The sequence below is a fragment of the Bombina bombina genome, chromosome 2 (assembly GCF_027579735.1).
Source record: "Bombina bombina isolate aBomBom1 chromosome 2, aBomBom1.pri, whole genome shotgun sequence".
Lineage (NCBI taxonomy): Eukaryota > Metazoa > Chordata > Amphibia > Anura > Bombinatoridae > Bombina > Bombina bombina.
Window position 1 is genome coordinate 583,965,656 of NC_069500.1, and position 23,279 is coordinate 583,988,934.

The 23,279-nt window shown below is 39.8% G+C and overlaps 1 protein-coding gene across 4 annotated transcripts in view; it reads right to left on the bottom strand.

The window, feature by feature from the left end:
• VPS13A (vacuolar protein sorting 13 homolog A) overlaps positions 1 to 23,279 on the bottom strand; it is a 767,672-nt gene that overhangs the window by 444,177 nt on the left and 300,216 nt on the right. For all 4 annotated transcript variants that reach the window (XM_053702484.1, XM_053702483.1, XM_053702481.1 and 1 more), the window contains exon 22: positions 7,052 to 7,169. In XM_053702484.1, the coding sequence (XP_053558459.1) occupies positions 7,052 to 7,169 (118 nt within the window). The remainder of the gene's footprint in view (positions 1 to 7,051; positions 7,170 to 23,279) is intronic.

Sequence of the window (23,279 nt, forward strand, 5' to 3'; positions counted from 1 at the left end):
TAAACCCAATTTTTTTCTTTCATCATTAAGACAGAACATGTCATTTTAAACAACTTTCTAATTTACTTCTATAATCACATTTTCTTTGTTCTCATGGTATCTTTTGTTGAAAAGCAGGAAGGTAAGCTCAGGAGCATGCATGTGTCTGGAACACTATATGGCAGCAGCTTTGAAGAATGTTATCCATTTGCAAGAGCACTAGATGACAGCACTATTTCCTGTCATTTAGTGCCCAGACACTTACCTAGGTATCTCTTCAACAAAGGATATCATGTGAACGAAGCAAATTTGATAATAGAAGTAAAATGGACACATTTTTAAAATTGTATGCTCTATCTGAATCACAAAAACATAATTTATGCTTACCTGATTAATTCATTTCTTACATGGTGATGAGAGTCCACGACCCATTACTCCTGGGAAACTAGTCTGACGTATAGCCAAGCAAAAAAGGTAGGAAAAAGTAATAAGAGAAACAAAAAGGAGGAGGGAAAAAGAGAGGTGCAAGAATAAAAATAAATCCACCACCAGAAGAAAGAACAGAGTGGGGTCTCGTGGAAAATCACCACAATGAAAGAAATGAATTAATCAGGTAGGCGTAAATACTGTTTTCTTTCATACAGGTGGTGAGAGTCCACAATACGTTACTCCTGGGAAACTAATACCCAAGCAGTGAATAAGAGTGGGACAAGCATGATATATGCTTTTCAGTATGCTTTTTTTATCCCCCTCCCTCTTTTTTCACAATATTAGATCGATTTTTTTTAACATGCAAAAAAACATGAAAAGAACTTAACAAAACTACATCAACTAGAAACAGCCTGAAGAACTTTCCTACCAAAAGCTGCTTCAAAAGAAGCAGAAAAGTGGTAAAATTTAGTATAAAATATGTGAAGAAGACCATGTAGCTGCCTTACAAATTTGATCCACAGAAGCCTCATTCTTAAAGGCCCAAGATGTGGCAACTGATCTGGTTGAATGAGCTGTAATCCGTTTAAGAGGAGACGGAACCACCTCCAAGTAAGCTTTCTGAATCAAAAGCTTAAGCCAAGACGCCAAAGAAAAAACCGTAGCTTTCTGCCCTTATCTAGAACCAGAATAAGGAAGAAACAAACTAGAATCCTTAGTAGCTTGCAAGAAGTACTTTAAACAACATCCAAATTATGGAGAAGCCTCAAACGAGAGTTCTTAGGATTAGGGCAAAAACAGGGAACAATAATTTCCCTACTCATATTGTCTGAAGACACCACATTAGGTAAGAAATCAAACTTAGTTCTCAAAACTGCTTTATTCTAAAATATTTTAAAAAAAAATAAGATAAGGAGGGTCACAGACAAAGGGCAGACAATTCAAAAAATCTCCATAGCAGTAGAGATAGACAAAAGAAAAAAAAACTTCCAAGATAAAAGCTTGATAGCCACCATATGCATGGGCTCAAATGGAAGAGCCTGCAAAACCTTTCAAACCAGATTAAGGGCTAGATTTCTTTTTTTTTTTTTTGCGAAAGCGATATTTGCGCTCCACTGTGTAATACCAGCACATGCAAATGTACGCTGGTATTACAAGTTAACCACAATACGAATGCAACCTCCTGTTCGCATTGCTGGGAAGAGTGCGCGTCCATAGGCTCCAATGTGAGACACCCCCTTCTCTGCGCTTGCTCTCATGCTGTAAGTCGTGCAGCGATGGCAGCAAATTGTAAATATATATGTTTATGCTTATATACATATATATTTATGTGTTAATATGTATATATATATATATATATATATAACCTCAGAAAAAAACACACAGATGGGGTCTTGTGGACTCTCACCACCATGAAAGAAATTAATTTATCAGGTAGGCATAAATTATATTTTCTTTCATACAGGTGGTGAGAGTCCACAATCTATTACTCATGGGAAATAAACCCAAGCTGTGGAGTCCACAAGTAATAACAGGGAGGGATTTAAAACATTTTTTTCACTGAGAAATTATATCCACAACCTCAAATAAATATATTCTTCCTTAATGATAATTCCTGCATCATGGGGCTCTTCCTAAAGAGGTTCAGGTTAGCTGACCAATTAGGAGGAATCTGCGTCTATGAAAAGAAAAACTCCCAATCTCCAAAAAGACAAAGGAATAAACCCAGAAGTCCGGTTTACTTTATAATGAAAAATTCTAAAATATATAAACTTATGCAAATAATTATAACAAGTTTATAAAACAAGAATTAGTATACACAATACATACAAATTCCGTATAAAAATTGGCCTGACTGTTAGACAAGCACTGCATAATTGGATATACCACAGATACTGATAAAAACCTGTTCAGAAAAACAGAGACTGCACTTACTAAAACATTTACAAAGTGAAAAACACACTAAACCTATGGCTACTGAAAATATACATGGTTCAAATTCAGCATCTACAAAGAGACTTTCTCTAAAGGATCTCATTGCTACACTGAGAACTGTAAAATCCTGTAAAACTGTGTTAGGAATTTAAACATGCAGAGTAAAATGAATATACCTACATAGGCATGGAAAATATTGTGTACACTAAATAAAAGTATAGGGCATAAAATGTCTTCAATGCTACAAAGACACAAAGGTTTACATATAAAGAAACAAAATGTAGTAGACATATACAACCTAATAAGTATTGTATATAAGACCATATTTTCCTGTACACATATAAACATATCTGCATAATCATACAGTAAGTGAAAGCAATATAATGCTATAACGCTTTTTCCTATATTTAAAATAAAATCCACATACTGAGTGTTATAAATATAAACGTCAGACTAAAACTTTACAACTTTACATTAACACAACCGTTGGTCCAATTTTTTAAGCAGCAGAACAAATTTTTTATAATTAAGCGAAATAAAACCACAAACTGTTTGAAAAGAGGTAGAATTGGAAAGAGGTAGACTATTACTGCTTATCACATTCTGTTATTCACTTTTTCAGAAACTTTGCATTGAAATGCACAAATGTCAACATGACCACATGCTCCTGGCTGAGGTTGCCTCTCTTTTTGCAAGCTATTTTGCCTGCAGCAGAGAAGAGGCGCTCAGATGGTGTTGAGGTGTCTGAGATGCATAAGTAGGGTTTTGCCAATTTCACCAAGGTGGGCTATTTATCTTTGTTAGGTCTCCACCAATTCAAGGGGCCTCTTAACAAAGTAAGCCTGGACTTCATTCTGACATAAAAATATCTTGAATATCTATTTGCAATGGTAAATGACCAGCTCTAAGGTTAGAGGAAAAAAATCTAGTCCACTTTTAAAATAACAGATATATACTTAAGCGGTAGAATTTGGTACATATTCCAATTAATTAAACATATATTTTTATATTTTTTTAAAAAGGCAAAAGTGCTAAAGACTATATTTCAGTAACAGGGCACTGCCTTACACATTTATCTATAGAGTACATATATCAGCAATAGAAAGCTATACATTCAGCAAAAAATTGTGCAAACAGGTAATTGCGACATCAATTTATTTAACAAATGCCATCATTCTAGGGCTAGGCTCGGCACTATTTAATGCAAAGCATAGTCCAAAATCACCTGATTTAATATTATTAAATTATGATTCCTATTTTATTTCTGAGTTGCACATAAGACAGGAGTAGTTGTAAACTTAAATAGAAACTTATAGTGCCCTGAAAAAGTGAAAAGTAAAATGTCTGAAGACGTCCTTTAGGCTAAGGGCATAACCATAAAACACAAAACCATGTGCAGAAGCTCATTGGAGTAAGAAGCTGGTGCTGTGCACAGACCAACTAATTGCAAACCAACTAATCAATTATGAAATCCGTTGGCATGCCGATTAGTTGTTGCGGCTCAATATATATGTAGGCAGTGTTTGTTGTTTTTAACCTAGAGACTCTGCTATTCAGGATTTTAATGAATATAACCTTTGAATAAAATTTGGACTTTTTATAAATACCTTCTGGATGCCTGGAATTCTGCATTCTTCATATTCATATACAGTATATAGTCCCAAAAACAGCATGCACTCACTGGATTTGTGAAAATAGTGCTGTATTGGCAGACAATAAATCAGTGACGTTTCGGGGATCTCGCCTTGCTTGCACCCTAGTAGCTGACCTGGAGGTGAGAGTGCGCTCTACTGGAGTAATTATATATATATATATATATATATATATATTTATATATGTGTGTGTAGTAAATACATATAGACTGTAACATAAGGCAATCATCAGAAAACCTTTACAGTCAGTTTTGCAGCAACACTGAAATAACCTAGTGCTGGAACAAATTTTTATAGTACAAAAAACAGTGGGGGCAGTTTTTGTTCCATAATACAGTGTAAAAACAGTATACATATAATGAAAAAACAAGTAGAGACCTCTCTACAAATGTTCTGACACATGCTACAGACTGAAAATGCTAAATAAACCCCCTGGCAGCCCGTTGCATGAGTACTTACCCCTTACTAGCAACTAAATCCATGATTAGATGCATCAAACTGGATGAATTACAGACCCAAAACACTGCACTGCTTATTTACACTGAGAAGGCCTCAGGAAATTTGAAAAAGAACTGGAAGTTGTGGGGGGCTAACGGCCAAAGTGAGAGCAAAAAATAAAATGTTAAAAAAACAAACCTTGTCTGTACTGAGCAAAATAAGCATTAAAACCCCATAAAAACACGTCCCCTACAAAACTAGAGAATTCACAACTAAACTGTTAACTGCACAAAAATGCCAGCAGATATCTTAATGGGCCAAATACCTAATACAGAAAGGTGCTATAGTGTTTAATGTTTTAAAAAACTGTATAAAGAATGCAGGGACCTGCAAAATAGGCAAAAAAGTGTGTCAAGAGGAGAAACAGAGTTAAAGCCCTGGCTATGTTGTACCTGACTGAGTACCAAAAAAAATACTCTGGCAGTGTGTGTGCTAAAGCAATTACCTGCAAAAACACCCCTCAACCAGCTTACTAGGTATGCAGCAGTATCCAGAAGAGAGTCCATCCAATGCAGATACGGGTAACGCAGAGGAAATCTTGTAGGAAATACCAGAATCCCACAGTGGAAGGCTGCAGGACAAGTCCCTGTGACATAGGAGGGCAGCCATGACAGAAATCCTATAGGAAATAACTTTATTGCTTGTTAGTAAGTATGAGAGCAGCCAAACACTTCAAAAACTGCAGCCTTGAAAAAAAATTCACTGCAGGAAGCTCTACAACAGCACTATTCACTCGTCCATTAACTAACAAGCAGAAAACAGCCAAACTAGTACAGCAAAATATATCAGCAGAGGTTATGGAAATAGGAGTAAATGTAGATCCATAAAGCGAGGCAAAAGACAAGTCTTTGTGACCAATTATAGAGGGTTTATAAAAAAAATTCCATGAGGTGAAACAAAGAATCATAAACCATTCCCCAAATACATCCCTCTGACAAACACTGTACTCTGAGGGGAAGTCAGCTCTAAATATAGACTGAAAACCCCTTTCAAACGCACATCTTCATTCTTCAACCACCTCCAGCGGAGACAAAGTAAAGACTGAGGTATGTGTGAGGGGGGAGGGGTTTTAAAGAGCTCTTGGGGTTTGGGACTCTGTGTCCTCCTAGTGGTAGAGATGGGTAATTCCCATGAGAAATGGATCATGGACTCTCACCACCTGTATGAAAGAAAATTGTACTTACACATAGAAACCCAACTACTGAAAGATAAAGTGGAATCCAGCATAAAGCCAAATCAGTGCAGAAACATAAAACCATAGGAAATGGAATAGGAGTATACAGACGATTGTACCACTACCCAAAACTCCAAATACATCCCTCCGTCAATCAGAAGCACCGAGGGGAAATTGGGCCCCTCTCACAAAATAACATCTGGAGCACCTTCATTCTTCACCTACCTCCAGCTGAGGCAAAGAGAAGACTAGTTTCTAGTAAGGTGGGAGGGGTTTTATAGAGCTCTTGGGGTTTGGGAATCTTTGCCTTTTCCTAGTGGCCAGGAAGAGTAATTCCTAGGAGTAATGATTTGTAGACTCATCACATTTATGAAAGAAATATTTTTTTTAATATCCATTTAACTAGATTTGATTTGAGAAAGAAAAGAGAGACTGATTAAACCTGTATGCATATGAAAGCTTGAACTGGGACTTTAGCTGAAAATAGAAACGTGCAAGATTTGTTAGTAGAGCATCTTCCAAGCAGAAGACAGAAATGATGCCACTATCTGAAACATCTTCCACAAAGTGTTTTGTGAGATGAAGTTCTTCCTGCGTGTTATTATAGTGATTTGTTTCCCTGCCAGTGTATGTCACCTATAACAACTAATTACCCATTAACTACTCAAAGCAAAGGAAGATGATTCTTGTCAAATGTTGCCCTGGCTAGAAACTGGTTTTCCTTATCTTCCTTTGGGGATTAAATTTTACTTTAACTTTAAAGGGATATAAAACCCAACATTTTTCTTTCATGATTCGGATATGTGATTAAAACATCTTTTTAATTTACTTCTATTATGAATTTTTCTTCGATATCTTGGTATCTTTTGTTGAAAAGCAGGGACATATGCTTAGGAGACGGCACATTTCTGGAGCACAATATGGCAGCAGTTTTGCATGAATGTTATCCATTTGCAAGAGCAGTAGATGGCAGCACTATTTCCTATTATGTAGTGCCCCAGATGCCTACCTAGGTATCTCTTGAACACAGAATATCATGGGAACGAAGCAAATTTGATAATAGAAGTAAATTGGAAACATTTTTTTAAATAGTTTGGGGTTTATATCCCTTAAAGAGCAAATTATTAATATTACTAATTTGTGATTTTAACTGTGGCTTTAAGACACTGGCGTAAATCATTCCTTTCAGTCATTACCATTAAGATAAGAAACAGATAGATAAAATTAAATTACATGTCCTATATATCTAAGGCTTAAATGCTAAAATATTCAGACTTACTGTATTTGTTTTACATTCTTAATAAAGCACATTTATTGGTCAGTACATATACATTTGTTGAGAGTTGACATAATATGTTCCCACTTAATATAAACTAAAACATACTTGGGCATTCTGGCATCAGTTACCACCAAAGCTCTGCTGAAGTCCACCCTCAGATCCATTGGCTCCAAAATGTGCTGGGATGAATGTTTTAGTTTACGGGCCTCTTTCCAGTTCTCACCTAAAATATATGTCATTTCTTCAGTGCACTTCATTAAAAATATATAATACCAACAGCATGAACAATTTATAAACAGACACATGCTATCAATATAAAACAAGATAATCACTTTATTAGAATTTCCCAAAATAAAAATGTAGTAGTCAACAAATAGTTAAAAGGAACACTAAGGCCCTGCAACAGGCTATTGGTAGTTTATTTTTAGATTAGTTTTTTGGGGGGTGGTATTAGAATAAAAATCATGGTTTTTATTTTGGATAATTTCGTTTGTTATTTTTTGTAATGGTAGCTTTTTAATTTTTTGTAATTTCAGTGTTTAGTTTTTTTGTAATGGTAGTTTTTTCATTTTTTTGTAATGTTAGGTTTTTTCTTTTTGGTAATGTAGGTTGTTGTTTTTTTTTTTTTTTTTTTTAACAAGTAATTGTATAAAAAGGTGTTTTATTAGTTTATGCTTAGATTTTAATTTTGTTTTACAGGTAAGCTTTTATTTATTTTAAGGTAGTTCGTTTATTTTAACTTTAATTTAGATGTATTTTAATTGTGGCAAGGTTAGGGGGTGTTAGGTTTAGGGGTTAATAGTTTAATGTAGGTAATTGCGATGTGGGGGATGGCGGTTTAGGGGTTAATAGTTTAATGTAGGTAGTTGCGATGTGGGGGGATGTTGGTTTAGGGGTTAATAGGTTTATTTAGTATTTGCGATGTGGAGAATGGCGGTTTAGGGGTTTATAGGTTTATTTAGTAGTTGCGATGTGGAGGATGGCGGTTTAGGGGTTTATAGGTTTATTTAGAAGTTGTGATGAGGAGGGTGGCGGTTTAGGGGTTAATAGGTTTAATTAGTAGTTGCCTTGTGGGGTGGGGGATGGCGGTTTATGGGTTAACAAGTTTATTTAGTAGTTGCGTTGTGTGGGAGATGGTGGTTTAGGGGTTAATAGGTTTATTTAGCAGCTGCGATGTGAGGGGGATGGTGGTTTAGGGGTTATTAGACATGGGGCTTATGTTAGGGTTAGTTTTTTTTTTGTCAACTTTCTTTTTCTCCATAGACTTCAATGGGGAATGCAAAAATGCAAAATGTTTTTCCAACATTTTTTCTCTATTGATCTCTATGGGGGAATACATTCACGCGCACGCCAAGTCGGTACTTGGTTTGTGCGCAGTATGCTGGTTACCGCAGCATAACGCACGTGGCAACGCAATGGAAATTGCATTAAAGCAACATTGCACACAGTGTGTTCGCAAAGGATTTACCACGCAACTTGTAATCCAGGCCTGTATTTGTAAGACTGCTACTAAGAATATATATTCATTTTCTTAAAAAAAATTATAATAAATAGTAAATATATAAGTAGTGGTTTTACGTGCAAGCCACTCACAGCTTTATTGTGGATATAAAAGTAGTGAATTTATTGATACAGCACTGCCCAATATACAAGCCATAGGAAGTATTTAGAGCTGTCATATAAAAAGATAATGACTTGTGTGAAAACTGCAACAAAAACTATAGCTTCCACTAAAATAATGTCTGCTTTGGTGTAACCATGACATTCTGGCAATTGTAATAATTTTTATTTAATTATGCTTACCAGATAATTTAATTTCCTTCTGTACAAGGAGAGTCCACAGCTTCATTCCTTACTGTTGGGAAATACTGAACCTGGCCACCAGGAGGAGGCAAAGACATCCCAGCCAAAGGCTTAAATACCTCTCACACTTCCCCCATCCCCAGTCATTCTGCCGAGGAAACAAGGAACAGTAGGAGAAATATCAGGGTACAAAAGGTGCCAGAAAAAAATTATAATTTAGGAGGCCGCCCATTGGAGAACACGGGCGGGGGCCGTGGACTCTCCTTGTACAGAAGGAAATGAAATTATATGGTAAGCATAATTTATGTTTTCCTTCTTCATACAAGGAGAGTCCACAGCTTCGTTCCTTACTGTTGGGAAACTTATACCCAAGCTCTAGAGGACACTGAATGAAAACAGGAGGGACAAAAAGAGAGGCAGACCCTAATCTGAGGGCACCACAGCCTGCAAAACCTTTCACCCGAAGGCTGCTTCAGCTGAAGCAAAAACATAAAACTTGTAAAATTTAGAAAAAGTGTGTGAGGAGGACCAGGTGGCCGCCTTACAAATCTGATCAATAGAGGCCTCATTCTTAAAGGCCCAAGAGGAAGCCACTGCTCTTGTAGAATGATCCGTAATTCTCTGAGAAGGTCTATCTCCCGCTGTCTCATAGGATAAGTGGATAAGACTCCTCAACCAAAAGGATAAGGAAGTCGAAGAGACCTTCTGGCCCATACGCTTCCCAGAATATGCCACAAATAAGGAAGAAACTTGTCTAAAATCCTTAGTAGCTTGAATATAAAACTTCAAGGCGGAACCACGGCCAGATTATGAAGTAAACGTTCCTTTGAAGAGGAAGGATTAGGACACAAAGAAGGGACCACAATCTCTTGATTGATGTTGCCGTCTGACACAACTTTAGGGAGAAACCCTAACTCCGTCCGTAGGACAGCCTTATCCTAATGGAACACCAGATAAGGAGGCTCACATTGCAAGGCGGCAATCTCAGATACTCTGTGCGCCGAAGCAATAGCCAGTAGAAAGAGAACTTTCCAGGACAACAACTTAATATCAATTTCATGCCTAGGCTCAAACGGAGCCCGTTGCAAAACCTTAAGAACCAGATTCAGACTCCAAGGGGGAGCCAAAGATTTGAACACAGGTCTGATCCTAATCAGAGCCTTAACAAAGGACTGAACATCTGGAAGCTCAGAGAGACTCTTGTGCAGTAAAACAGACAAGGCTGAAATCTGTCACCTCAGGGAACTGGCCGAAAGACCCTTCTCCAGATCATCCTGGAGAAACATCAAAATCCTGGCAACCTTAACTTTATGCCAAGGATATCCACACTCTTCACACCAGAATAAGTAGGTTCTCCACACCTTATGATAGATGCGACGAGTAACCGGCTTACGAGCTTGAATGAGAGTATCAATAACTCTCTCAGAAAACCCTCTATTGGCTAGGACTAAGCGTTCAATCTCCACGCAGCCTCAGAAAAACATAATTTATGCTTACCTGATAAATTTATTTCTCTTGTGATGTATCGAGTCCACGGATTCATCCTTACTTGTGGGATATTATCCTCCCCTACAGGAAGTGGCAAAGAGAGGACCCACAGCAGAGCTGCCTATATAGCTCCCCCCTTAGCTCCACCCCCCAGTCATTTGACCGAAGGCTAGGAAGAAAAAGGAGAAACCATAGGGTGCAGTGGTGACTGGAAGTTTAAAAATAAAAATATATATGCCTGTCTTAAAAAACAGGCGGGCCGTGGACTCGATACATCACAAGAGAAATAAATTTATCAGGTAAGCATAAATTATGTTTTCTCTTGTAAGATGTATCGAGTCCACGGATTCATCCTTACTTGTGGGATACCAATACCAAAGCTTTAGGACACGGATGAAGGGAGGGACAAGACAGGGAACTTAAAAGGAAGGCACCACTGCTTGTAGAACCTTTCTCCCAAAAATAGCCTCTGAAGAAGCAAAAGTATAGAATTTGTAAAATTTGGAAAAAGTATGAAGCGAAGACCAAGTCGCCGCCTTACAAATCTGTTCAACAGAAGCCTAATTTTTAAAAGCCCATGTGGAAGCCACAGCTCTAGTAGAATGAGCAGTAATTCTTTCAGGAGGCTGCCGTCCAGCAGTCTCATAGGCCAAACGGATGATGCTTTTCAGCCAAAAGGAAAGAGAGGTAGCTGTAGCCCTTTGACCTCTCAGTTTACCAGAATAAACAACAAACAAAGAAGATGTTTGACGGAAATCTTTAGTTGCTTGTAAGTAGAATTTTAAAGCACGAACCACATCAAGATTGTGTAACAGACGTTCCTTCTTAGATGAAGGATTAGGACACAAAGAAGGAACCACAATCTCTTGATTGATATTCTTATTAGAAACAACCTTAGGAAGAAACCCAGGTTTGGTACGTAAAACCACCTTATCTGCATGGAAAACAAGGTAAAGGGAATCACATTGTAAAGCAGATAGCTCAGAAACTCTTTGAGCCGAAGAGATAGTTACTAAAACAAAACTTTCCAAGATAGAAGCTTAATATCTATGGAATGCATAGGTTCAAACGGAAGAACTTTAAGAACTAAGTTTAGGCTCCATGGCGGAGCAACAGGTTTAAATACAGGCTTGATTCTGACCAAAGCCTGACTAAATGCTTTAATGTCTGGGACATCTTCCAGACGTTTGTGAAGTAGAATAGACAAAGCAGATATTTGACCTTTAAGAGAACTAGCAGATAATCCCTTCTCCAAACCATCTTGGAGAAAAGACAATATTCTAGGAATCCTAATCTTACTCCACGAGTAACCTTTGGATTCACACGAATAAATATATTTGCGCCAAATCTTATGATAAATCTTCCTGGTGACAGGCTTTCTAGCCTGAATCAGGGTATCAATGACCGATTCAGAGAAACCACGCTTTGATAAAATCATGCGTTCAATCTCCAAGCAGTCAGTCAAGCAATTAGATTTGGATGCGTGAACGGCCCTTGGATTAGAAGGTCCCGCCTCGATTGGCAGAGTCCACAGTGGAACCGGGGACATTTCCACTAGATTTGCATACCAAGTCCTGCGTGGCCACGCAGAAGCTATCAGAATTACCAAAGCTCTCTCCTGCTTGATTCTGGCAGCCAGACATGGGAGGAGAGGAAATGGTGGAAATACATAAGCCTGAATGAAGGACCAAGGCACTGCTAGAGCATCTATCAGTACCGCCTTGGGATCCCGGGACCTGGACCCGTAACAAGGAAGTTTGGCATTCTGACGAGACGCCGTCAGATCCAATTCTGGTGTGCCCCATAGCTGAATCAGCTGGGCGAATACCTCCGGATAGAGTTCCCACTCCCCCGGATGAAGAGTCTGACGACTTAGAAAATTCGCCTCCCAGTTCTCTACTCCTGGGATGTGGATTGCTGAGAGATGGCAAGAGTGATCCTCTGTCCACTGGATTATTTTGGTTACCTCCATCATCGCTAGAGAACTCCTTGTTCCTCCCTGATGATTGATATAAGCTACAGTTGTGATGTTGTCCGACTGAAACCTGATGAATTCGGCCGCAGCAAGCTGAGGCCACGCCTGAAGCGCATTGAAAATCACTCTCAGTTCTAAAATGTTTATCGGGAGGAGAGCTTCCTCCTGAGACCATAAGCCCTGTGCTTTCAGGGAGTTCCAGACTGCACCCCAGCCTAGCAGGCTGGCATCTGTCGTTACAATCAGCCACTCTGGCCTGCGGAAGCACATTCCCTGAGACAGGTGGTCCTGAGACAACCACCAGAGAAGAGAATCTCTGTTCTCCTGGTCCAGATGCAGTTGAGGAGATAAGTCTGCATAATCCCCATTCCACTGTTTGAGCATGCATAGTTGCAGTGGTCTGAGGTGTAGACGGGCAAAAGGAACTATGTCCATTCCGCTACCATGAGTCCGATTACCTCCATACACTGAGCCACTGATGGCCGAGAAATGGAATGAAGAACTCGGCAAATGGATAAGAGTTTTAACTTTCTGACCTCCGTCAGAAATATTTACATTTCTACCGAGTTTATCAGAGTCCCTAGGAAGGAAACTCTTGTAAGAGGGAAGAGAGAACTCTTTTTTATGTTAACCTTCCACCCTTGAGATGTCAGAAAAGCCAACACCATGTCTGTGTGAGACTTGGCTAGCTGGAAAGTCGACGCCTGAATTAAGATGTCGTCTAGATAAGACGCCACTGCTATGCCCCGTGGCCGTAGAACCGCCAGAAGGGACCCTAGCACTTTTGTGAAAATTCTGGGAACCGTGGCCAACCCGAAAGGAAGGGCCACAAACTGGTAATGCCTGTTTAGAAAGGAGAATCTGAGGAATTGATGATGATCTCTGTGAATAGGGATGTGTAGATACGCATCCTTTAAGTCCACGGTAGTCATATATTGACCCTCCTGGATCAGAGGTAGAATAGTCCGAATAGTCTCCATCTTGAATGATGGAACTTTGAGGAACCCCCATGGTATGTAGGTCTTCTACACAGTCCCTAATGGTATCAGATATGGGAAACATTTTCTTAAAAACAGGAGGGGGGAGTGAACGGAATACCTGGTCTATCCCACTCCTTAGCAATAATATTGACAATCCTCTTAGGGACTGGAAAAACATCAGTGTAAACAGGAACCTCTAAGTATCTATCCATTTTACACAATTTCTCTGGGACCACTATAGGGTCACAATCATCTAGAGTTGCTAATACCTCCCTAAGCAATAAGCGGAGGTGTTCAAGCTTAAATTTAAAGGCCGTCATATCAGAATCTGTCTGAGGAAGCGTCTTTCCTGAATCAGAAATTTCTCCCTCAGATAACAAATCCCTCGCCCCTGCAGAGCATTGTGAGGGCATATCAGAAACGACTATTAAAGCGTGAGACGGCTCAGCATTTTTCCTTAACCCAGAGCTGTCCCGCTTTCCTTGTAAACCAGGCAGTTTGGATAAAACCTCAGTGAGGGTTGTATTCATAACTGTGGCCATGTCTTGTAAAGTAAATGAATGTGACGCACTAGAGGTACTTGGCGTCACTTGTGCGGGCGTTACTGGTTGTGACACTTGGGGAGAGCTAGATGGCGAACCCTCATTTACTTATAGAGAAAAAAGGGGGAGAATAATAAGAAACCTATCCACCAAGGCTCTGTACCTTGTGGGCATTGTAATACCTGCCAGTACATGGTGAAAAAAGACACCATAGTAGATAGATTTTCCAAAACTTGGAAAATTAAAAGCTACATTAACTGCCAAAGCGAAAATGTAATTTACTGTCTATCATGCTCATGTAATTTAATTTACACAGGAATGACTACACGCAAGTTGAGCACTAGAATGATAGAACATCTAAGTAATATTCGCAATGCACAGAGAGATGTAGAAAAGGGCAAACAAATCACTAGCGTGGCCAGACATTTTCTCCAATATCACTCTGGCAAAACTATTTCTTTTAAGTGCTGGGGTCTGGAACAGATAAAACCTGGAATCAGAGGAGGCAACTGTGAAAAAATCCTGTTGCAAAAAGAAACAGGTTGGATTTTCAGACTTAATACAATCATACCCAATGGGATGAACAAGGCCAATAACTTTTGGGTATTTCTTTAAAAATCACGTTTATAGTGACTATATAATAATGATATTTGAATACCAACATACTTCGTCACATCTCCTTATAAGTAAATATATACACCAAATAAGAATTATGAATCATAAACATCCACATATGTGGTACAAATACACTGATTTAATTTATTGTATCGTATTCTTCCTCAAAAAATGAATAAACTAATATATTCTGGTTACCAAATTATACTTAATTTTAATCCGATTACCACTTCACTTAATATGACACTCATAGGTTCCAACCTGAATCTACTCAGAAATTGGCACCTTAAATGAGATAAAAGGTCGTGGTCTCAGACAATGAGTACAAGTTTTGGATTATAGTCTCTATCTAATCATGAATATATTTACTGGGTGTTCTATTGCCGCCTGTAGCACCTTCCATACCTATATTTATATTTCTTCCCATATATCTAATAATTATGTGTGTAATTGACAACCTTACGGCTTATGTTAGTTTAAGCATTGGTATAGATATATTGAACTAAAGCCGGGAAACTGCATAGTATAATGACATTTCTCTTGTTAAGTGTATCCAGTCCACGGATCATCCATTATTTATGGGATATTCTCCTTCCCAACAGGAAGTTGCAAGAGGATCACCCACAGCAGAGCTGCTATATAGCTCCTCCCCTAACTGTCATATCCAGTCATTCTCTTGCAAGCCTCAACCAAGATGGGGTCGTAAGAGGAGTGTGGTGTTTTATACTTAGTTTATTCTTCAATCAAAAGTTTGTTATTTTTAAATGGTGCCGGAGTGTACTGTTTATCTCAGGCAGTATTTAGAAGAAGAATCTGCCTGCGTTTTCTATGATCTTAGCAGAAGTAACTAAGATCCATGGCTGTTCTCACATATTCTGAGGAGTGAGGTAACTTCAGAGAGGGAATGGCGTGCAGGTTTTCCTGCAATAAGGTATGTGCAGTTAATATTTTTCTAGGGATGGAATTTGCTAGAAAATGCTGCTGATACCGAACTAATGTAAGTAAAGCCTTAAATGCAGTGATAGCTACTGGTATCAGGCTTATTAATAGAGATGCATACTCTTATAAAAATGTAATATAAAACGTTTGCTGGCATGTTTAATCGTTTTTATATGTATTTGGTGATAAAACTTATTGGGGCCTAGTTTTTTTCCACATGGCTGGCTTGAATTTGGCCTAGAAACAGTTTCCTTAGGCTTTCCACTGTTGTAATATGAGTGGGAGGGGCCTATTTTGCCGGATTTTGCACAGCAAAAATTACAGACACAGACATCCAGCTTCTTCCTGCATGATCCAGGACATCTCTGGAGGGCTCAAAAGGCTTCAAAGTCGTTTTTGAGGGAGGTAAAAAGCCACAGTAGAGCTGTGGCAGTTGTTGTGACTGTTTGAAAAAAAAAAAAAAAAAAAGTTTTTGTCTTTTATTATTTTTTGGGTATTAAGGGGTTAATCATCCATTTGCAAGTGGGTGCAATGCTCTGCTAACTTGTTACATACACTGTAAAAATTTCGTTAGTGTAACTGCCTTTTTTCAAATTTTGACAAAATTTGTGTTTCTTAAAGGTGCAGTAACGTTTTTTATATTGCTTGTAAACTTGTTTAAAGTGTTTTCCAAGCTTGCTAGTCTCATTGCTAGTCTGTTTAAACATGTCTGACACAGAGGAAATTACTTATTCATTATGTTTGAAAGCCATGGTGGAGCCCCATAGGAGAATGTGTACTAAATGTATTGATTTCACCTTAAACAGTAAAGATCAGTCTTTAACTATAAAAGAAATATCACCAGAAGATTCTGATGAGGGGGAAGTTATGCCGACTAACTCTCCCCACGTGTCAGACCCTTCGCCTCCCGCTCAGGGGATGCACGCTAATATGGGGCCAATTACATCAGGGACGCCCATAGCGATTACCTTGCAGGACATGGCTGCAATCATGAATAATACCCTGTCAGAGGTATTATCCAGGTTGCCTGAATTAAGAGGCAAGCGCGATTGCTCTGGGGTTAGGAGAAATACAGAGCGCGCAGATGCTGTAAGGGCCATGTCTGATACTGCGTCCCAATATGCAGATCATGAGGACGGAGAGCTTCAGTCTGTGGGTGACATCTCTGATTCGGGGAATCCTGATTCAGAGATTTCTAATTTTAAATTTAAGCTCGAGAACCTCCGTGTGTTGCTTGGGGAGGTATTAGCTGCTCTGAATGACTGTAACACAGTTGCAGTACCAGAGAAATTGTGTAGGCTGGATAAATACTATGCGGTACCGGTGTGTACTGATGTTTTTCCTATACCTAAAAGGCTTACAGAAATTATTAGCAAGGAGTGGGATAGACCGGGTGTGCCTTTTTCCCCACCTCCTATATTTAGAAATTTTTTTCCAATAGACGCCACTACACGGGACTTATGGCAGATGGTCCCTAAGGTGGAGGGAGCAGTTTCTACTTTAGCAAAGCGTACTACTATCCCGGTTGAGGACAGTTGTGCTTTTTCAGATCCAATGGATAAAAATTTGGAGGGTTACCTTAAGAAAATGTTTATTCAACAAGGTTTTATTTTACAGCCCCTTGCATGCATTGCGCCTGTCACGGCCGTGGCGGCATTCTGGTTTGAGGCCCTGGAAGAGGCCATCCATACAGCTCCATTGACTGAAATTATTGACAAGCTTAGAACACTTAAGCTAGCTAACTCATTTGTTTCTGATGCCATTGTTCATTTGACTAAACTAACGGCTAAGAATTCCGGATTCGCCATCCAAGCGCGTAGGGCGCTATGGCTTAAATCCTGGTCAGCTGACGTGACTTCGAAGTCTAAATTACTCAACATTCCTTTCCAGGGGCAGACCTTATTCGGGCCTGGTTTGAAGGAAATTATTGCTGACATTACTGGAGGTAAGGGTCACACCCTTCCTGAGGACAGGGCCAAAGCAAAGGCCAAACAGTCTAATTTTCGTGCCTTTCGAAATTTCAAGGCAGGTGCAGCATCAACTTCCTCCTCTTCTAAACAAGAGGGAACTTTTGCTCAATCTAAGCAGGCCTGGAAACCTAACCAGTCCTGGAACAAAGGCAAGCAGGCCAGAAAGCCTGCTGCTGCCTCTAAGACAGCATGAAGGAACGGCCCCCTATCCGGCGACGGATCTAGTGGGGGGCAGACTTTCTCTCTTCGCCCAGGCGTGGGCAAGAGATGTTCAGGATCCCTGGGCGTTGGAGATCATATCTCAGGGATATCTTCTGGACTTCAAAGCTTCCCCTCCACAAGGGAGATTTCATCTTTCAAGGCTATCTGCAAATCAGATAAAGAAAGAAGCATTCCTACGCTGTGTGCAAGACCTCCTAGTTATGGGAGTGATCCATCCAGTTCCGCGGACGGAACAAGGACAGGGTTTTTATTCGAATCTGTTTGTGGTTCCCAAAAAAGAGGGAACCTTCAGACCAATTTTGGATCTTAAGATCTTAAACAAATTCCTCAGAGTTCCATCTTTCAAAATGGAAACTATTCGGACCATCCTACCCATGATCCAAGAAGGTCAGTACATGACCACAGTGGACTTAAAGGATGCCTACCTTCACATACCGATTCACAAAGATCATCATCGGTTTCTAAGGTTTGCCTTTCTAGACAGGCATTACCAATTTGTAGCTCTTCCCTTCGGGTTGGCTACAGCCCCGAGAATCTTTACAAAGGTTCTGGGCTCACTTCTGGCGGTTCTAAGACCGCGAGGCATAGCGGTGGCTCCGTGTCTAGATGACATCCTGATACAGGCGTCAAGCTTTCAAGTTGCCAAGTCTCATACAGAGATAGTTCTGGCATTTCTGAGGTCGCACGGGTGGAAAGTGAACGAGGAAAAGAGTTCTCTATCCCCACTCACAAGAGTCTCCTTCTTAGGGACTCTTATAGATTCTGTAGAAATGAAAATTTACCTGACGGAGTCCAGGTTATCAAAACTTCTAAATGCTTGCCGTGTTCTTCACTCCATTCCGCGCCCTTCGGTAGCTCAGTGTATGGAGGTAATCGGCTTAATGGTAGCGGCAATGGACATAGTGCCATTTGCGCGCCTTCATCTCAGACCGCTGCAATTATGCATGCTGAGTCAGTGGAATGGGGATTACACAGATTTGTCCCCTCTGCTAAATCTGGATCAAGAGACCAGAGATTCTCTTCTCTGGTGGTTGTCTCGGGTACACCTGTCCAAGGGTATGACCTTTCGCAGGCCAGATTGGACAATTGTAACAACAGATGCCAGCCTTCTAGGTTGGGGTGCAGTCTGGAATTCCCTGAAGGCACAGGGATCGTGGACTCAGGAGGAGAAACTCCTTCCAATAAATATTCTGGAGTTAAGAGCGATATTCAATGCTCTTCTGGCTTGGCCTCAGTTAGCAACACTGAGGTTCATCAGATTTCAGTCGGACAACATCACGACTGTGGCTTACATCAACCATCAAGGGGGAACCAGGAGTTCCCTAGCGATGTTAGAAGTCTCAAATATAATTTGCTGGGCAGAGTACCACTCTTGCCACCTGTCAGCAATCCATATCCCAGGCGTGGAGAACTGGGAGGCGGATTTTCTAAGTCGTCAGACTTTCCATCCGGGGGAGTGGGAACTCCATCCGGAGGTGTTTGCTCAGTTGATTCATCGTTGGGGCAAACCAGAGTTGGATCTCATGACGTCTCGCCAGAACGCCAAGCTTCCTTGTTACGGATCCAGGTCCAGGGACCCAGAAGCGACACTGATAGATGCTCTAGCAGCGCCTTGGTTCTTCAACCTGGCTTATGTGTTTCCACCGTTTCCTCTGCTCCCTCGACTGATTGCCAAAATCAAACAGGAGAGAGCATCAGTGATTCTGATAGCACCTGCGTGCCCACGCAGGACTTGGTATGCAGACCTAGTGGACATGTCATCCTTTCCACCATGGACTCTGCCTCTAAGACAGGACCTTCTGATACAAGGTCCTTTCAATCATCCAAATCTAATTTCTCTGAGACTGACTGCATGGAGATTGAACGCTTGATTCTATCAAAGCGTGGCTTCTCCGAGTCAGTCATTGATACTTTAATACAGGCACGAAAGCCTGTTACCAGGAAAATCTACCACAAGATATGGAGTAAATATCTTTATTGGTGTGAATCCAAGAATTACTCATGGAGTAAGGTTAGGATTCCTAGAATATTGTCTTTTCTCCAAGAGGGCTTGGACAAAGGATTATCAGCTAGTTCCTTAAAGGGACAGATTTCTGCTCTGTCTATTCTTTTGCACAAGCGTCTGGCAGAGGTTCCAGACGTCCAGGCATTTTGCCAGGCTTTGGTTAGAATTAAGCCTGTGTTTAAACCTGTTGCTCCCCCGTGGAGATTAAACTTGGTTCTTAAAGTTCTTCAAGGAGTTCCGTTGGAACCCCTTCATTCCATTGATATTAAACTTTTATCTTGGAAAGTTCTGTTTTTGATGGCTATTTCCTCGGCTCGGAGAGTCTCTGAGCTATCTGCCTTACAATGTGATTCTCCTTATCTGATTTTTCATGCAGATAAGGTAGTCCTGCGTACCAAACCTGGGTTTTTACCTAAGGTGGTTTCTAACAAGAATATCAATCAAGAGATTGTTGTTCCATCATTGTGTCCTAATCCTTCTTCAAAGAAGGAACGTCTTTTACATAATCTGGACGTAGTCCGTGCCTTGAAGTTTTACTTACAAGCTACTAAAGATTTTCGTCAAACATCTACCCTGTTTGTCGTTTACTCTGGACAGAGGAGAGGTCAAAAAGCTTTGGCAACCTCTCTTTCCTTTTGGCTTCGGAGCATAATACGCCTAGCCTATGAGACTGCTGGACAGCAGCCCCCTGAAAGGATTACAGCTCATTCTACTAGAGCTGTGGCTTCCACCTGGGCCTTTAAAAATGAGGCCTCTGTTGAACAGATTTGCAAGGCCGCGACTTGGTCTTCGCTTCACACTTTTTCCAAATTTTACAAATTTGATACTTTTGCTTCTTCGGAGGCTGTTTTTGGGAGAAAGGTTCTTCAGGCAGTGGTTCCTTCCGCTTAATTCTGCCTTGTCCCTCCCATCATCCGTGTACTTTAGCTTTGGTATTGGTATCCCATAAGTAATGGATGATCCGTGGACTGGATACACTTAACAAGAGAAAACATAATTTATGCTTACCTGATAAATTTATTTCTCTTGTAGTGTATCCAGTCCACGGCCCGCCCTGTCCTTTTAAGGCAGGTCTAAATTTTAATTAAACTACAGTCACCACTGCACCCTATGGTTTCTCCTTTCTCTGTTTGTTTTCAGTCGAATGACTGGATATGACAGTTAGGGGATGAGCTATATAGCAGCTCTGCTGTGGGTGATCCTCTTGCAACTTCCTGTTGGGAAGGAGAATATCCCATAAGTAGTGGATGATCCATGGACTGGATACACTACAAGAGAAATAAATTTATCAGGTAAGCATAAATTATGTTTTTTTGCTCAATATTAATTAATACCTATATGTGTTTTCACACTAAGAAAGTATAAAAAAGTTAATTTTTGGTAAAATATTTGTCTGAAATATTATGCATCTTAGGTGCCAAACCACATTAAACATTAGATACTAAGTCTTTATCCTTGACATATGCTTAGAAAATAAACCTGATATGAGGTGGATTAATACTGTGAACGTGGGCACTTTTAAAGTACAAATATCGTTCTTTAACAGTTACACTATATCACCTCTAGGCACTCTGACAAAGTGATTCAAACTATAGGATGTTTTAACATATGGAACAAACAATCAACGCTTTGCCAGTATACACACCCTTGTAATTTGAATGGTTAACACCAAAAGTGGGAGTGTCCAGTGGACCAATAGGATCTCCCCAATTACGTGTCACATCGAAGAGAATATTTTAAAGTATAATTTTACCGGACTACACGTGCAAATATCCTTTGTAGTTAAAGTGATCTAACTATAACATATTGACTATTATGACATCAATTTTCACGGTGTAGTGCAGATCAAGGGGGGCATTACTAAGCACACTAACGCACTTGGGCTGTATATACATTTTTATGCGCATATTAGAAAATGCCAGAAGTGGGAGTGTTGGACTAATAGACCAATAGAACTTGCCCATTTACGTGCTGCATTTAACATAACAAACCAAATGAAAAACTTATCAAAAAACCTATTAAATCACATGCAGAAGCGTCTTATATGAGGACTTTGACTTCAATAAGGAATTAGAGTTACATTTTTATGTAAACAATGTTTGTCAATGCCACGATCGATCACGATCCTACCTCATGAACCATATTTCTATGAATAGAAACATACAATATGGGAAGTAAGGAACCTACCTATAAGTATTTAATACATACGATCGCAACAGAAACATTGAATCACAGGGGTAATAGGTTATATACGAACCAATTACAAAGCAAGTAAATTGTACAATCTCTAAACACACAGGGATTGGATCAAAAATAGGAGTGTTTCCAAAGTAACTAATGATTGGCTAATGGATTTTGCATAGTGCTACTTAAAGGGGTGGCACCCGGGCCTCGGTTTGTCCATAGCATTGAGAAAGGCTGATAGTACAGCCGAAACTAGTTTGCTGCTCATATATCTTTTGTAAACTTAGTTGCATGTTGGTGATTGATTTTAAATTTAGTAGTCCGTTGTCCCTGTCACCTGAAGCCGAGGGAGCTGCTATCGGCCAGGAAACAGGGGGACAATTTTGACTTAGTTTAACTTTAGGTACATTGTGGTTGTTTAGGCCTGTATTTTAAATTACTTAATAAAATTTGCCTTTTAAATTTAAATTTACTTTACACAGGAATGAGTGCTTGTTAAACCACCGGCCTTTTTTTGAGGCTCTCTTACCTCATCTTTCTTTAAATGTAGAACCCTCATTTACTTCTGACTGAGAATTATCTATTGCTCTATTTTTAAGTGCTAATATATGTTCTTTATAATTTATAGACAAAACAGTACATTTGGGACACATTCTAAGAGGGGGTTCCACTATGGCTTGCAAACATATTGAACAAGGATTTTCCTTGGTATCAGACATGTTAAACAGGCTAGTAATGTAACAAGCAAGCTTGGAAAACACTGTAATCAGAGTAAATAACACTTAGAAATAAAACGGTACTGTGCCTTTAAGAGAAAAAAAGCTGCACAAGTTCTGCAAAACAGTGTAAAAAAGCAGTAAACTTAACGAAATTTTTACAGTAGTATCTTACAGCCTTAGTAACTTTGCACAACTATGCAAATAAACAATTAACCCCTTAATGGCAAAACCGGATTGAAAAAACATCAAAACCGGTAAAAAAGACTTTCAGCACCTTGCCACAGCTCTGCTGTGGCGCCTACCTGCCCTTCAGAAAGATTTGTGGGGAAAAAACCTCCTTTACAGCCCTCAAACACAGCAGGAACCTCTAGAAAAGCAGTTGGATGACTCTTAAGGAAAAGAAACTGCGCAACCGAGGCTCCTCCCACCTCACTCGATGTTGTGAGGCCTATTAGAAAAACACCTGAGTGTCTCTTAATTAACTATGTGGGTTAAAAAACCCTAACACAAGCCACAATGACCCCTTCAGTCCCTTCAAAAAACGTTAAAATTGCATCATTTACTGAACAAACAAAAAACATTTTTTCCTAACAGTGTCACCAGTAACAAATGAGCCCTTCAAGCAAGCTGAAATTCCTATCCAAGTGTCTGAATACAGCTTACCCTTTCCCCATGGGGATATTGCCAGTCTTTTCTAGAATAAACACAGTCTGTCTAGAAAAACATAGACTGAACATACCTTAATGCCGTTTAGCCTGCAAACCATTCCCCCAACTGAAGTTTTCCTGTACTCTTCAGCCCTTGTGAGAACAGCAGTGGATCTTAGTTACAAAGTGCTAAGATCATAATCCTCCTTGCAGAAATCTTCATCTCTTTTTCTGCCAAAGAGTA